This window comes from Lonchura striata, chromosome 28 (assembly GCF_046129695.1).
Source record: "Lonchura striata isolate bLonStr1 chromosome 28, bLonStr1.mat, whole genome shotgun sequence".
NCBI lineage: Eukaryota > Metazoa > Chordata > Aves > Passeriformes > Estrildidae > Lonchura > Lonchura striata.
In genome coordinates, this window is record NC_134630.1 from 3,851,812 (window position 1) to 3,864,675 (window position 12,864).

The following is a 12,864-nucleotide window of genomic DNA, read 5'->3' on the forward strand; positions in this document are numbered from 1 at the left end:
GTAACATTCTGGCTGGGGTTAGTTTTTTTTTTGTAACATTTAACTTTTAAGGATTGTTGCCATGTTCTTCAAAATACTTTGAAGAGAACAAAATAAATTAATAAGAAAATTTCAGCTAAAGGTAATGAATCCTTTATATAAACAAACCCATTCACTGTATTCCCTTGTGAGTCCATGAGAAGACAAAACCAAAAAACTAAAAACTAAATCACTGAAATGCACAACACCAGCTGAATAAAACACAGTGAGCCAAAAATAGCAGAGCAATGGTAGCAGGAATCAGAACTGGGATATTCTGGGAGGCAGGAAGTCATTCAACCCATCCTCTTACCTTGAAATGCGAGAGGCAGAAACTGGAGCCTGACACTTAAATCTCTTACAACAGGAATAGATATAAAAGTATGCAGAAAATCACCAAATTCTCCTTCTATTTGTTAAAAAAAAAAAAAAACACCAACAAAACCCCAACTCCTACTCACATGCTCCAAGCATGTACCTCAGGAACGTAACTAAAATCTCATTTAATTGTTTCATAAGACTTGCCAAAATCTGAAAAAGCTATTGGGAGTTTGATGTAAACCACTCAGCCCCATGGCAGAACCAGCCCTGCACACAGACCCAGCTTCCAACGTGCCAGAGGACAGGGGAGACTCAATTCCACACCCTGGCAGGGGAAAGGTCTCCTTCAGGGCTGAGCTTGGTTCCACTGAACTTGGTTTAAGTGGTCCTTACAACCATGCTGTGAAGTATCCACTCACCAACAGGAAATTCAGGGTAATTCTGCAACTCCTCCTGCTGGGGGATGTCCTGGGAACTCCAAGCAATCCCCCTGGCAGGACTGAATGAAGAACAAGGTGATTTCCCCCAAGAGTTGTGTGCAGCAGGGAAAAGCAGGCAACATGGCATTTCTACCAGAAAAACCAGTGCCATGCAAGCAAATGGAAAAAGAAGTTCCATTCCTCCTCTGATCAGGATTCTTAAAGCAAACCCATGCAGATAAATGGGCTCAAAACAAGCACTTTCTCTGGTGCAGGCTTTTGATGCCTCGGGTTTGAGCTTTTCTATGTTTCAGGTTCTGTGCTGCTTTAGTGGGTGGGTCTGGGCTTCACATGAGGGGATGCTGAGCTCTCTGCACAGAGCAGGGAGACAAAACAATTCCTGCTCCAGCTGGGCACCAAGGACAAATGATCCAAATCTCAGCCCAAGAGCACAAACAACGTGGAATGAAGAGAGAAGAACAAGCAGGATGGGACTGCCTGGGCTGGAGCTGGAATTGGACAATGAACTCCAATGTGCAAATGGAGCAGAACTGATCAAAGTGAGAGGCCCCGTGAGCAGTTGTGCATTTTGTGACCATTTTGGGTCATTTTGGATGCAGCCCTGGCTGGGCTCTTGTGCTGCCCAAGGTGGATCCATTGAGGCCTTTTAATAAATCCCTGCTTTATTCTTTAACTCTGTCTAGTCCCTGTTCTAGGTCAGCCTTCACAAGGCATCACTTTGATGGCAAATAAAAATGAAAACCAGAGCTGAAGTTCCACTGAGCTTCAGCCCATCTCATCCCACAGCCACCAGCAGAGTGGGCCTGTCATGAGGGAAACAGAGCTGGCAGCAAATTGCTCTGTTCTTCTCCACAGAATTGTAAAGCCTAAAACTTGCTATGATTAAATTTTAGAAGTTTTTTTATCTGGTAAATTCTAGAAAATCTGATCCCCCACCTGATTGTGCTGTCAATAATAATTCTTCTTTAGAAGATCAATTAATAAAAGCTTCCTGCTGGAATTTCCATTTTATTTGGCCTTAATTCTTTCCAAAGACTGGTTCAGCATCACTGAAAACCCAAGAACACATCCAAATGGGAATAAGCAATGATTTTCAAAATAATATATAAAGAATTATGACACTCCAAATCTTTTCATCTGTCCCAACTCCTCTCAGCTCCCATTTCAGAGGGAAATAAACTTTCAGCACACTCAAAAAGGAACTGAAATTCTGTAATAAATAGGGGATACTGAGGGTTACAACTTAACAACAGACAGCCAAGGGAAACTCTGCTGCCAGAAAACAAAGCTCCCATTCCCTCTGTTCTCTCACCACATGTTCCTATCCCCTAACTCAATTTTCTGCCACTTTACTAAATTAGCTGGCTTGAGGAATAAGTGAACTTTAAGTTTCCAAAATAAATTCAGATTCTTAGGTAGCATGCTGTGCATTTTATAGCTGAAACATGCAGTTAAGCCATTTTTCCCTGATGAAAAGGAAATATAAATTTTTTGGAAACTTCTTCAGTTTGCATGGAAAGATTTGTCTTGTTTGTGACTATAAAATAAACAAAGGTTTGATTCATTATTCTAAATTTGACCCAAATAATAGTTGCCCAAGGTTTGATTCACTCTTCCAAATTTGACCCAAACAGTTCCCAAGTGTAAATTTCTTCTTAGGATTTCAATCATAAGTAACTTGAAATTAGTCAATACCAGACAGCAAAGCTTCAAACCAGGGAACTGTATTTTAATTACTAAATTTAGAAAAGGTTGAAAATGTTAGGAGTATCTTAAAACAGAGCTTATATTTATCTTCCCACCAGTTTTAAAGAAACTGAAGATGATCTCCCTTAGCCTGGAGATACAACGAAAACAAAGAAGAAAACAACAAACCATAATCTGAGAGCAATTCCTATATAGGAACTGAATGTCCATGAACTGTTGAAGACCAGCACAAAGCTCAGCTTTAGGCACCACTGTCCAGGGACGCAGCCTCCCTTTCCTGATCCTTTTCTCTAGAAAGCTCCAAGCAGTGCCAAACAATCAGAATTATTGCAATTGATCTCTGCTTGCGAGCTCTCCTACAAGGAACCTTTTAAACAGCTCAAAGGGGTGCTGGGACGGAGCAGGAAGTGTCAGAGAGGCTCAGAGCTGCCCCATGACCACTCTCCTCTCACAGCCCATGTGACACTTGTGCTGATACCACGGTTTATTTTTAACTCCATTGTCTCAGCATCAGGGCTTTCATCTCTCAGATGTTTGATAAGGCAACATCAAGCAACATTTCACATCAAATCTTTCATGGTCCAGCTGTAACTCCATTCTTCAGTCTAGAAATTGTAATCAAGGAGCAAAAACATTAAATATAATTTATCTGTAAACTGTTCAGAGATTTTAATTCAGATTAATCAGCTAACTCAGAAACAAGATTCAGTAAGAAATGTTTCTGTTCCCTAAGCATGAAAAGATAAAATCACAAATCCACCTCCATAACACCCTAATTGTACTCACCCCTCTGTGCTAGAAACAGCAGCTTTAACCCCCTGAACTTTTACAAAAGGTCAGCCTACAAACAGCCTCATTTTACTTAGGTAGCAGAAAAAGAAGAGATAACTAAAATGAGGAAGTTCTGACCGGGAATGCAACCCACTTCTACATCATGGAAGTTTTTAGTCAAAAATATATTTTCAACTTTGATGAAGATTCAGAATAAAACAGTTAAACAGAGCGTTCTCAAATAGTCTAGGCATACTAAAATTGTTTGTGCAAAAAATCCCCAGAAACAACCACTTAAGTAAAACTCCCTTGTAGCACTTTAGTTCCCTTCAGTAAAAACCCAAAATGAGTCAGCACAATGGATTTAAGAAGTGTGCAGCTCTAAGAGGAGTCTGTTCCACAAAGCAATGTAAGCTTTCTGCGCATCCCTCCGCAGGACCAAGAGTTGACATTTTTAAAAATTATGCTTAGTGATTGAAATTGGGAAACATGGAAGCTTCATTGTCAGCTGAATCAACCCTCATGCATCAAAACAGGAGAACTGGATTTTACCTCTTATGTTCTAAGCCTGCCTCTTAGATGCACACTGAATTTACATGAACATGAATTCTGAAAGACTATTTTCTCATGAAAAGTATTAAATGCTCAGTGGAAGTCTGAAGAAATTGTGATACTTAACACAACCAGTCTTAGCATAGAAAAACACACATACCCAGCTTTACACAACAGCCTGTGACTCCAAAAACTTTATGAATTTTAGTGCTGAGCCCAGGAGTATCTGCATTTGTCACTCAGCAGACAAACAGGCACACAGAACCTTAAATCTCTGCCTGGTTTGACACAGCTGTACCAGGTCTGTAGACAAGGATATGAAAGACTTAAATTTATCAAAGGCAGAGAGATCAGCTGATCAAACAGGGCTTTCCACTGTGACCCCTTCCTGTTTTCTGTTTAGAACTGCGAACTTGAACTCCAGCAACCAAAAAGTCTCAATTTTACTTCTTCTTTCAAGCAGCTGAAAGCAACACAAAAAAGAACTTGCGTATAATTCCTCATTCTTTACAGAAGACCTTTTAAACTTTTTTTTTCTGAAGGAGTTACTACATTTGAAACGAAACCTAAAAATTACAATTATGGTGTTGAAGCTCTTTGCTGTTGAAGATTTTGCTATGGGTGAGCATTACATCCATCCACTTTTCTGGAGTTATTCCTCTAAGAGAGTAAAAGGCCTAAAGATCAGTTTAAGTTTATCCTGACATTACCTAATACAGGGACAGCTGTATCCTCTCCTTCTCACATGTTTAATTTTGCTTTCTGTTGGAAATGCTGTAATAATTAAAAGCCAAAACAGACTCCAACTTTCTCCCCAACTAAAAATGTGGCTCTCTTCCATAAACAGCTGTAGAAATAACCCTCTCAAAAAGTGCGTTCAGCAAAAAGTGAGCTCACACATAAAGGCAGAATCACACCAAGCAGTTGATGTTTCAGTGGAACAATACGTATGAAAAATTTGCTTATGATTTGATTCAAATGCCATCAAAACTTTCAGATGGAAAACACAGGTAACCTCTGCCCCAGATGATTGGTGTTTAGTGGTGCAAAGTTAAGTCATATACAAATTACAAGCAACAGGAAGTCAACTGAACATAATGAGGAAAATCAAATAGAAGCAATTGGATAACACTGCCAAGCACCACTGCAGCCCAGTGACATTTAAACCTACACCAAGTGATAAGCCTAAACCAGTGACATTTGAAGCCTAAACCAAGTAGGTAACTCAGAAGTAGCATTCAGCAGCAGTTATTTGAAGTTTTTAAAAAACAGTTTGCACAGAAGGCAACTTGAGCATGAATTTACCTCCAGCACTGGTCCAGCTCCCAGAATGGTTCTCTCCACACCACTGGCGTACCCTTTCTGGCTCAGTGCCGTGAGGCAGTGAATTAAGAAGTTTGTGCTTTGGGTTTTCCCAGACCCACTTTCACCTGATATAACGATGCACTGATTAACATGTTTTTTAAGCATTGTGTGATAGGCCACATCAGCAATGGCAAAAATATGAGGCTCCAGCTTCCCAAGCTGATGGTTCTCATACATCTTGACATACTTGGGGTTATAAATGGGAAGGAACTTGAAGGGGTTAATTGCAATCAGGATACTTCCTGCGTAAGTGTAGATTCTGTGCTTCAGGAAGCGGCACTTGAGATTCTCCAGGAGCGTTTTCTCCGTCAGGTTGGGCAGATTGCAAAGGTCATCAAAGTCCTCATGGTGCCAGGGCAGAAAACCCCTCTCCACCAAGCGCCGGGCATCTGTCTCCTTGGAGAGCAGCTGCATTTGCACGTACTTGATGGTGCCATCAGTGTTCCTTTCCTGCAGCAGGAAGTAGTACCCATCCTTCTGCGGGTGCTCATCCTGAGCGCGACGAGGCCAAAGCAAAACCCTGTGCACAGGAGAATCATTTATGTCAAGTACCCATTCTTCTCCACCTGATTCTTTCACCTCCACAAGCACATAATGTTTGGAGACATCCAAGTTTAAGATGTTAATCACATCCTTGATGACATCTGATGATGTACTGTCCTTGGTTGCTGTCACTTTGCAGCAGGGAGCACTTTCAGTTGAGAGCTGGGGGTAAATATGAAGATTATAGGCTGCCTTTGCCTGGCAAACTGCACTGTCAGCATCTTTTAAACTCATTCTGTCCCCAGATGGGCTTCAGTCTTCCACCCTGCTTAATATGCAGTGCCCATTGTCTGAAAAAAAAAAGAAAAATGAAAAAAATCAGGTGTTAAGAAGTGTGTACAACAGGTATTAGGGCAAGGTGTTATTTTCTGCAGGATGAGAATACAGTTATTATATAGTGCATTTGTTCTTTAATAACTTACTATCAGTGATAGTACTTCTAACAGCCTGTTTGGGATATCCTATAGAATGGAAAGCTGCCACAGCACCCAGAATTCCTTTCACTGTTCCTTCTGTTCCCATGCCACTCCTTCCTCCCTGTCATGGCACTCAAGAATTCATACAGCCAGTGCAAAACAAAGCAGGATCAATGTCTAAACTAAAACTTCCTTGTTTCTCAGTTTTAGCCCAGATACTCTCCTTGACCTGATCCACATAAACATTTATCCACTCCCCCACAGAAACTCTTCCTTAAAGCTGCACCAGCAGCTTGAGGCAGAAACAGTATTTGATCACTTCTTAATTCAGCAGTGATGGTTTAGAGCAGCCATGAGCTATGGCAGAGACACAGAGAGGAAAATGGTTCTGACACTGAGACCCGCTTTTTTTTCCCCTTATTTTCCCTAACTGAGCTCTTTCCATGAGAAGTACGAGACAGGTACAGCACCTACCCCACTGAGCTTTCAGGAAGCAGAGCCCCCGGCTGCCTGGAGCAGACAGTGTCAGCTCCCTCTAACACACCACAGGGATCTTCTCAACACAGGTCATTTACACAGCCAAGAGACTGCTCACTCCACTTGAGTGAACCACACCCTTGCTACAGAGGGGCTGAACATGACTTTTATCTTCCATTTTAGGCAACAAAGTAAAGTTAAGTCTTATTGCAACTACTTTTCAGCAGTAAACAAGATCCTAAATAACCCACTTCATTCGCAAGCCTTTGTGCCATCAACTCCTTCCTCACTGGGTTCAGGAGCCTCATTCACACATCTCCAAAAATCATTCATCAGGATGGCTTTTTCCTCCCTTCAGCCTTGGTGCAGGCCAGACATGTAACTCCAGCCTATCAACAACCTCAGAAGCCACCTCTTCCTCACTGCCAAGTTAAAAGTCTCTAGACTCTGCTACCATCTGTGCCTTCACCAGTGATTTTCCTCTCATCTGCAGTTTGGTGCCCCTAGGTTGCCAGGACTAAATTTGCCCATGCTGCTTTAGCTCCACAGTTCCTTTGCTTATCAAGGATACTAAAGGAGAAGGATAATGAAGTACCCCTTTGTTTTAGCAGTCTGTAAAACTTCACACTGAGAATAGCAGTTCAATTTTTGCTTCAAGAACAAAGTGTTCTAATTATACACTGACATGCCAAATACATTTGAAAAAAAAAGAGGAAAGAGGCAGAGAAATGCCAAAGAAGTTACTTTTTGCCACTAAAGAACTGCACAGGAACTTGCACAAGGCCACAGAGAGTAATCATTTCAAATTAAAATCAGTAGAGTTGGGAGGCTTTTAGCTGCCACTTCCAACGCAAGTAATGAATCACTTCCCAAAACACGTTACATAGCTGTGGCTTATGAACAGCCTCTGAGGAGGGAGCTGTGCTTCCAGGGACTGTGCAGACAGCTTACAGCAGACACTGCCACACACGCTGGATCATCTGTAGTGGCTACTCATCAAAAGGAAGGCTGAATAAGCCACAGATGGCAAGACAAACCACAATACATCTCTGATCAAACTGTATGATCCACCCAAAAATGTTTTTCCCAATTAAATGTTATTCTCTGTTCATTAAGGAGGGCTGGTTCCAAGAACCAGGCCATACAAAAGGCTGCAGCAGTGAGCTCCAAATGCCCTCTCCATTTCCTGTAATTACCACTGACCAGTAAAGAAGTCTGAAGCACCTTTGAAGTAATTAAGCAAGAGTTAAGCACTCTTAATATATAAAAGCTCAAACCTTGACACGAAGTAAAATGTGCAGCAGACTGCTGCTCATGGGGAAGACCCACCTGAGCACAGGCAGAAAAACAGAACAGCAACCATTTTCCTCTGCAGCTACTCAGCCAGTTTGAGGGACACAGCCTTTTGCAGACTTCCTTTTTTCACCCCCCAAGCAATTAGTTTCAGACACACAGTCTGCTGAGTTAGAGGAAGTCCCCTCAGTAAGCATTTTGGCCAAAAGAAGCTCTCTAAAAAATGTTGCACCAGCTTTTTGCCAACACAGAAGAGCTGAACCTCAGCGCTGACCTGTGACTTTACTAACACACATTTCCTAACCTTGTCCTATGTCAGCCACCAAAATTTGGGACATTGCTCAAGATCCTAGCTCACACTTCCCAAAGGGTAAATCAGAGTGCTGATGCCACTTCTCTACAAGTGACAAACCCAAGGCCATTAGAACCAGTAGTGACAAACCTGAGCCATTAGAGCCACACTACTTAAGCGTGTACAACTGGAAAACTCAGTTTTTCTGTCTGAAAATGTCCAGATATGTCAGAGGTTTGAGGAAAACCTGCTGGTCTCCTATTACTTGTGATTTTCTTAGAAAGGGTATCAAATGTATTTGATGACAATACTGCTCTGAAAGAGACAGACCTCTGGCTTCCCACTAAACAATTTTTCAAGCTACAAATTAGAACATAAACCCAGACAGATTCACTAGACAGATTACAAATTGGTTACCTAACGAGTCCCAGTATTCAACTAAGGACAGGTATCTTCAAGCAATTGGAGGATGAGCACCTAGTGAATTTGGGTTCCTGGCATCAAAGTAAACATTTTCATGATGGTTCTAAAAAAAAAAAAAAAAAAAGTTACTGATAAAGAACATATCATAGAGAGATTGAGAAGGCAGCAAGTGAGCAAGAAGTTAAATCAATTATATTGTTATATAGTTCAGTAATATAGGAGCAAGAAAACAACTGCTTAACAAAGTTTTGCTGAGTTTACAGATATATAAAACTTCATCCAAGAACCAATCTATATCAGAGGGATGGAAGGGGAGCTATCCTGAAATAGGTTTGAAAGCATAGCAAGGAATTATTTGAACATGGTATTCTACCATAGCACCACAAGCATGACAGTGAATGCAATCTCCAGATAAACATAAATTAATATTTTGTTAGGCAGCCATATCACGCTTTTACTCAGAAGATACATGACCAACATAGCATCTACAATAAATCCAAATTTCAATTAAGGGGCTAAGGGCACCAACAACAAGAACAAACCTAAATTTGTTAAAAAACTCCCCCCTTACAGCCAAACACTCTGCAAGCTTTGTCTGTGAGGAGCACACAGAGGACACTGTTATCAGGGGCAGTCCTTGCACAGGACCTGCAGTTGGGAACAATCACCAGGCTAGAGGATAAAGCAACAACACAGGGCACAGGCTGGAACTCACAGCTCAACAACCTCAGGCAAACATAAGCCAAAAGCATCAGCAGAAGGTTAAACTGCACTGCAAAAACTTAACTGACACCAATGAGGCCTGCTTGCCAAACCTCTTTTTAGAAAATCAGCCAGTCCCCAGTAACCAAATTAATGAGAAGAGTTAAATTAGATACCACCCTCTTGTTTATGTCAAGAGCAGTCTGAAGAGATGATTGCAATGATTCCTTCTCATTTTGTGATCTCAAATTATTTAGACAATTTTAAGCAACTGAAATATTTATTCAGTGTGATTTGGCTCATCATGGAAGCACAAGCCTGAATTCAGGTGGAGAGAATAGTGGAAGTAAAAAGAAAAATTCAAGAAAGAAGGTAATACTGAAACCATACATGTCAGTGGGCAAACCCTGCAGGCCACCACTGCTGGGTTCTCTCTGGAGGTGGAAATTCTGCAGTTACCTCAAGTTCTTTCAATACCTTTTCTTATAAGAAATCCTTCCTCAATATACTGAAGAGGAAAAAAATCTGTAACTTTACTTTTTGCTCAGACAATTTTAGTAACAAAACCAAAACATTCCAATTCTAGATGGTAATTTTGATGGTATTTGGTAAGGGTTTTCTAGACTACATTAAACCAATTAATTTTTAATACGCATTAAAGCCAACAGTGTCTACTTGATAACAGAGTGGAACTCCAGCAGAGAGTTTTGCCTCAATCAGTGCAGGGTTTCTCTTTAGTTTAAATAAGGCTACAATTTGAAGCCACATATTTAGTCAATGAATCATGGTGAAGCTAAAAAGGGAAAACTACCATTACAGCAAAATTGTTGAGGATGAACTGTATAACATTTCAGTTCATCACATTTTCACGTTGCATTTCCACTGCTGCATTCCTCAAAGGGGAAGATTCCAGCTTTTCCCATTGCTCACCAAAAGTGGAAATGAACCACAGGTACTTGGTCCCTGATATTCTTAAACACCAGAACTGCCAGTGGCCACCCCCAAAAGAGACCAATCTGTCTGGTCAAATTGAAAACATTTAGCAATTTCAAAAATATTCAGCAATTACCAACCTTGATTTCCAAAGCAAGGAATTTCCAGCAAATCAGGCTACAGAGACGCTTTAAAATTAACTGTGCAATTAACAGGTAAGGTAAAGAACCTTGTCCTACCTCATGTCATAAGGACAGGCACTGTTAATTGTGCATAATTTATTTTATTTTTTTTTCAGTATTCCAGGCATTTGTAGATTACTTGAAAATCACTTCAGGTTCTAGTCACACTTCAATGTTTTCCTTGGTTATAAAAAATTCAGCTGGACTAAACAACTTTAGATCCTTGCTTTTCTTTAAAAGCTCTTGGATTTTCTGCTCCAAAAGGAGGAGTTCTGAATGGACCACACAAAAATTACAACACATTTGTTACTACTCTTTGCAATCCACCCTACGGGGAAGTTACTGCCCCAGAGTGTCTGACAAAGGAGAAGCTGGGCTGCAATGCAGTGTAACACAGGAAAAAGTCAAAGAAATCACTTTTGTTACAAGCAGTTCCTTCTCGGTTACCTGCTCCTGGCAGCCTGATCCCAATCCCCACCCTAAACCAGCCCTGATGCAGCTTCCACTTCCTCTGAATGACTCAAATGCACAATCTCACCTCAAAACACAGACATCTTATCTGGCTTTACAGGGATCTTCGATATTATTAGCTTATAAAACTGTGATGTCACACAGTTACAAATGCACACAAGACTATGATTCAGAAAATATGGCCCAGCTGAGGAATCAAGGCAAAACAACTGAAAGACTCAGAGGTAAAGAATGCAAGCCAAAAGAACTTTGGGGGTCATTCTATCACCTTTTGTAGTTTTCTTAATTTTTTTCCTTAACAGCACTACAGCTGTCAACAAAGGAAATAAAAGTTTCACTGTTCTAATGTTGCATTTACACTGATGAGAAATTTTTTGAAGAAACTTTAGGCTGAACTTCTGTGTGAACAGAATGTACACATGTCAAAAATAGCTTTAAAAACACTTTTATTCTTTAGTATCAATGGTCTTTATAGAAAGGGCAGATTTTTCTGGAATCTGCATTGAGTTTCATTTGGTAATTAGAGACACACAACACAATAAAGCCTTGATAAAAGCAACTCCACAAGCCACGCTTAAGTCACTTGATACACCAAGAAAACACAATATTCTACAGACAAAACATTTGAATTTTCATTTTGGGAAATAAAGACATTCCTATCCTTCCTATTAGAAAAATAAACCCTTATCAGCATCTCAGGCTTTACTTCTCCTTGATATTAGCATAAACAAGCCTTGTTTCTTAGAAATGTGATAAACACCTTCAGCCTTCAAATTCACAAAAAAACACTGAGCCAAAACATTTTGCTGAATCAGAGTATTTCACTCTTTTCCTTGACCACTGAGATAGCCATACTGTTGCATTTTTTAGGAATTCTTCCCTTTTAAAAGCCTAGGATATGCAAATCCTGCCCTTTGACCGTGTAGCTGAGGAAAAGGCCATATTTAGTCTCAGTGTACATGTGAGTCAAACATGTTATTCATGTACAGGATTATTCAAAAGGTCTAATGTTTGAATCACTATGGGTCAGAAACTGTCTGCACAGAGCATTCCTTTCTAGGTGAACCTTGTTTAAATCTTTCATCAGCTGCATTTACTCTTCCTAAATTATTCAGTTCCACGGGCGTTTTGGGTTGCACAGAAAAGCCCAGAGCTGGGAATCCTCCCACTGGGAATGGACAGTTTGTGCAAGCAGCTGTCACTGCAGAGCTGCAACATTCAACTTGTGAAAAAGCTTTTTGTTGAGACAAATGTTCAAGCACAGTGACAAAAAAAGAAAAAAAAAAAAAAGCCCCAAACTGTCCAATTACACAAAACACTTTGCATTACTGCAGTAACTCCCAAGTTTCATGTGAATAATTAAGGATTAAAGATTGAGGAACTAGCCCCAGATGCATCATCCTGAAAAGCACAATGTTACTGGACTTCAGATGTAGGGCAGGCAGAAAACCCCATAGCAGTGCAAAGACAAAAAGACCCCCAGGATGAAAGATTTTCTACAAAAAGCCACGATGGATCTTGGAGCTAATATACATATGCATTAAATGCTCCCCAAGCTGCTTCCCCTACATTAAATGGATTTGTTCCTGACAAGATCCTGAGTTAAAGACACCCAGGGCTCACTAAAACTTGTGGGCGTGACACCAACATCCTAAACTGGAATGCAAGGTTACCCCACGCTGTTACTTTAGGGCAAGTTCTTCAGCCCTGGATTCCAGCTAACAGGCCTGAAATCAAAGAGCTCCTAATTACCCATGACAAACTTATTTGCAAACAGCCTGGCAGATGCACCGATACCAATCCACCTCTTGGAGCACCGTGGGAGGATGCTGATGACATCTTTGAAAGGCTAATTGCATCTACCAGCAGCTTGAGATCATCTCCAGCCCTTTGCTCCACTGCCACCCTTTTCCAGAAGGTGAAATCAAAGAATGGTGAACTCGTTTGCATCCAAAGTG

General features: G+C 40.7%; 2 protein-coding genes across 3 annotated transcripts in view; one reads left to right on the forward strand and one right to left on the reverse strand.

Annotated features, from left to right (window-relative positions):
- MED26 (mediator complex subunit 26) overlaps positions 1-12,864 on the forward strand; it is a 205,820-nt gene that overhangs the window by 52,953 nt on the left and 140,003 nt on the right. The window lies entirely within an intron of this gene.
- The window catches only part of MYO9B (myosin IXB), a 43,203-nt gene that overhangs the window by 29,181 nt on the left and 1,158 nt on the right, over positions 1-12,864 (reverse strand). For both annotated transcript variants that reach the window (XM_077788793.1, XM_077788792.1), the window contains exons 2-3: positions 8,613-8,721; positions 5,115-6,007 (exon numbers count right to left, since the gene is read on the reverse strand). In XM_077788793.1, the coding sequence (XP_077644919.1) occupies positions 5,115-5,951 (837 nt within the window). In that variant the 5' untranslated portion in view covers positions 5,952-6,007; positions 8,613-8,721. The remainder of the gene's footprint in view (positions 1-5,114; positions 6,008-8,612; positions 8,722-12,864) is intronic.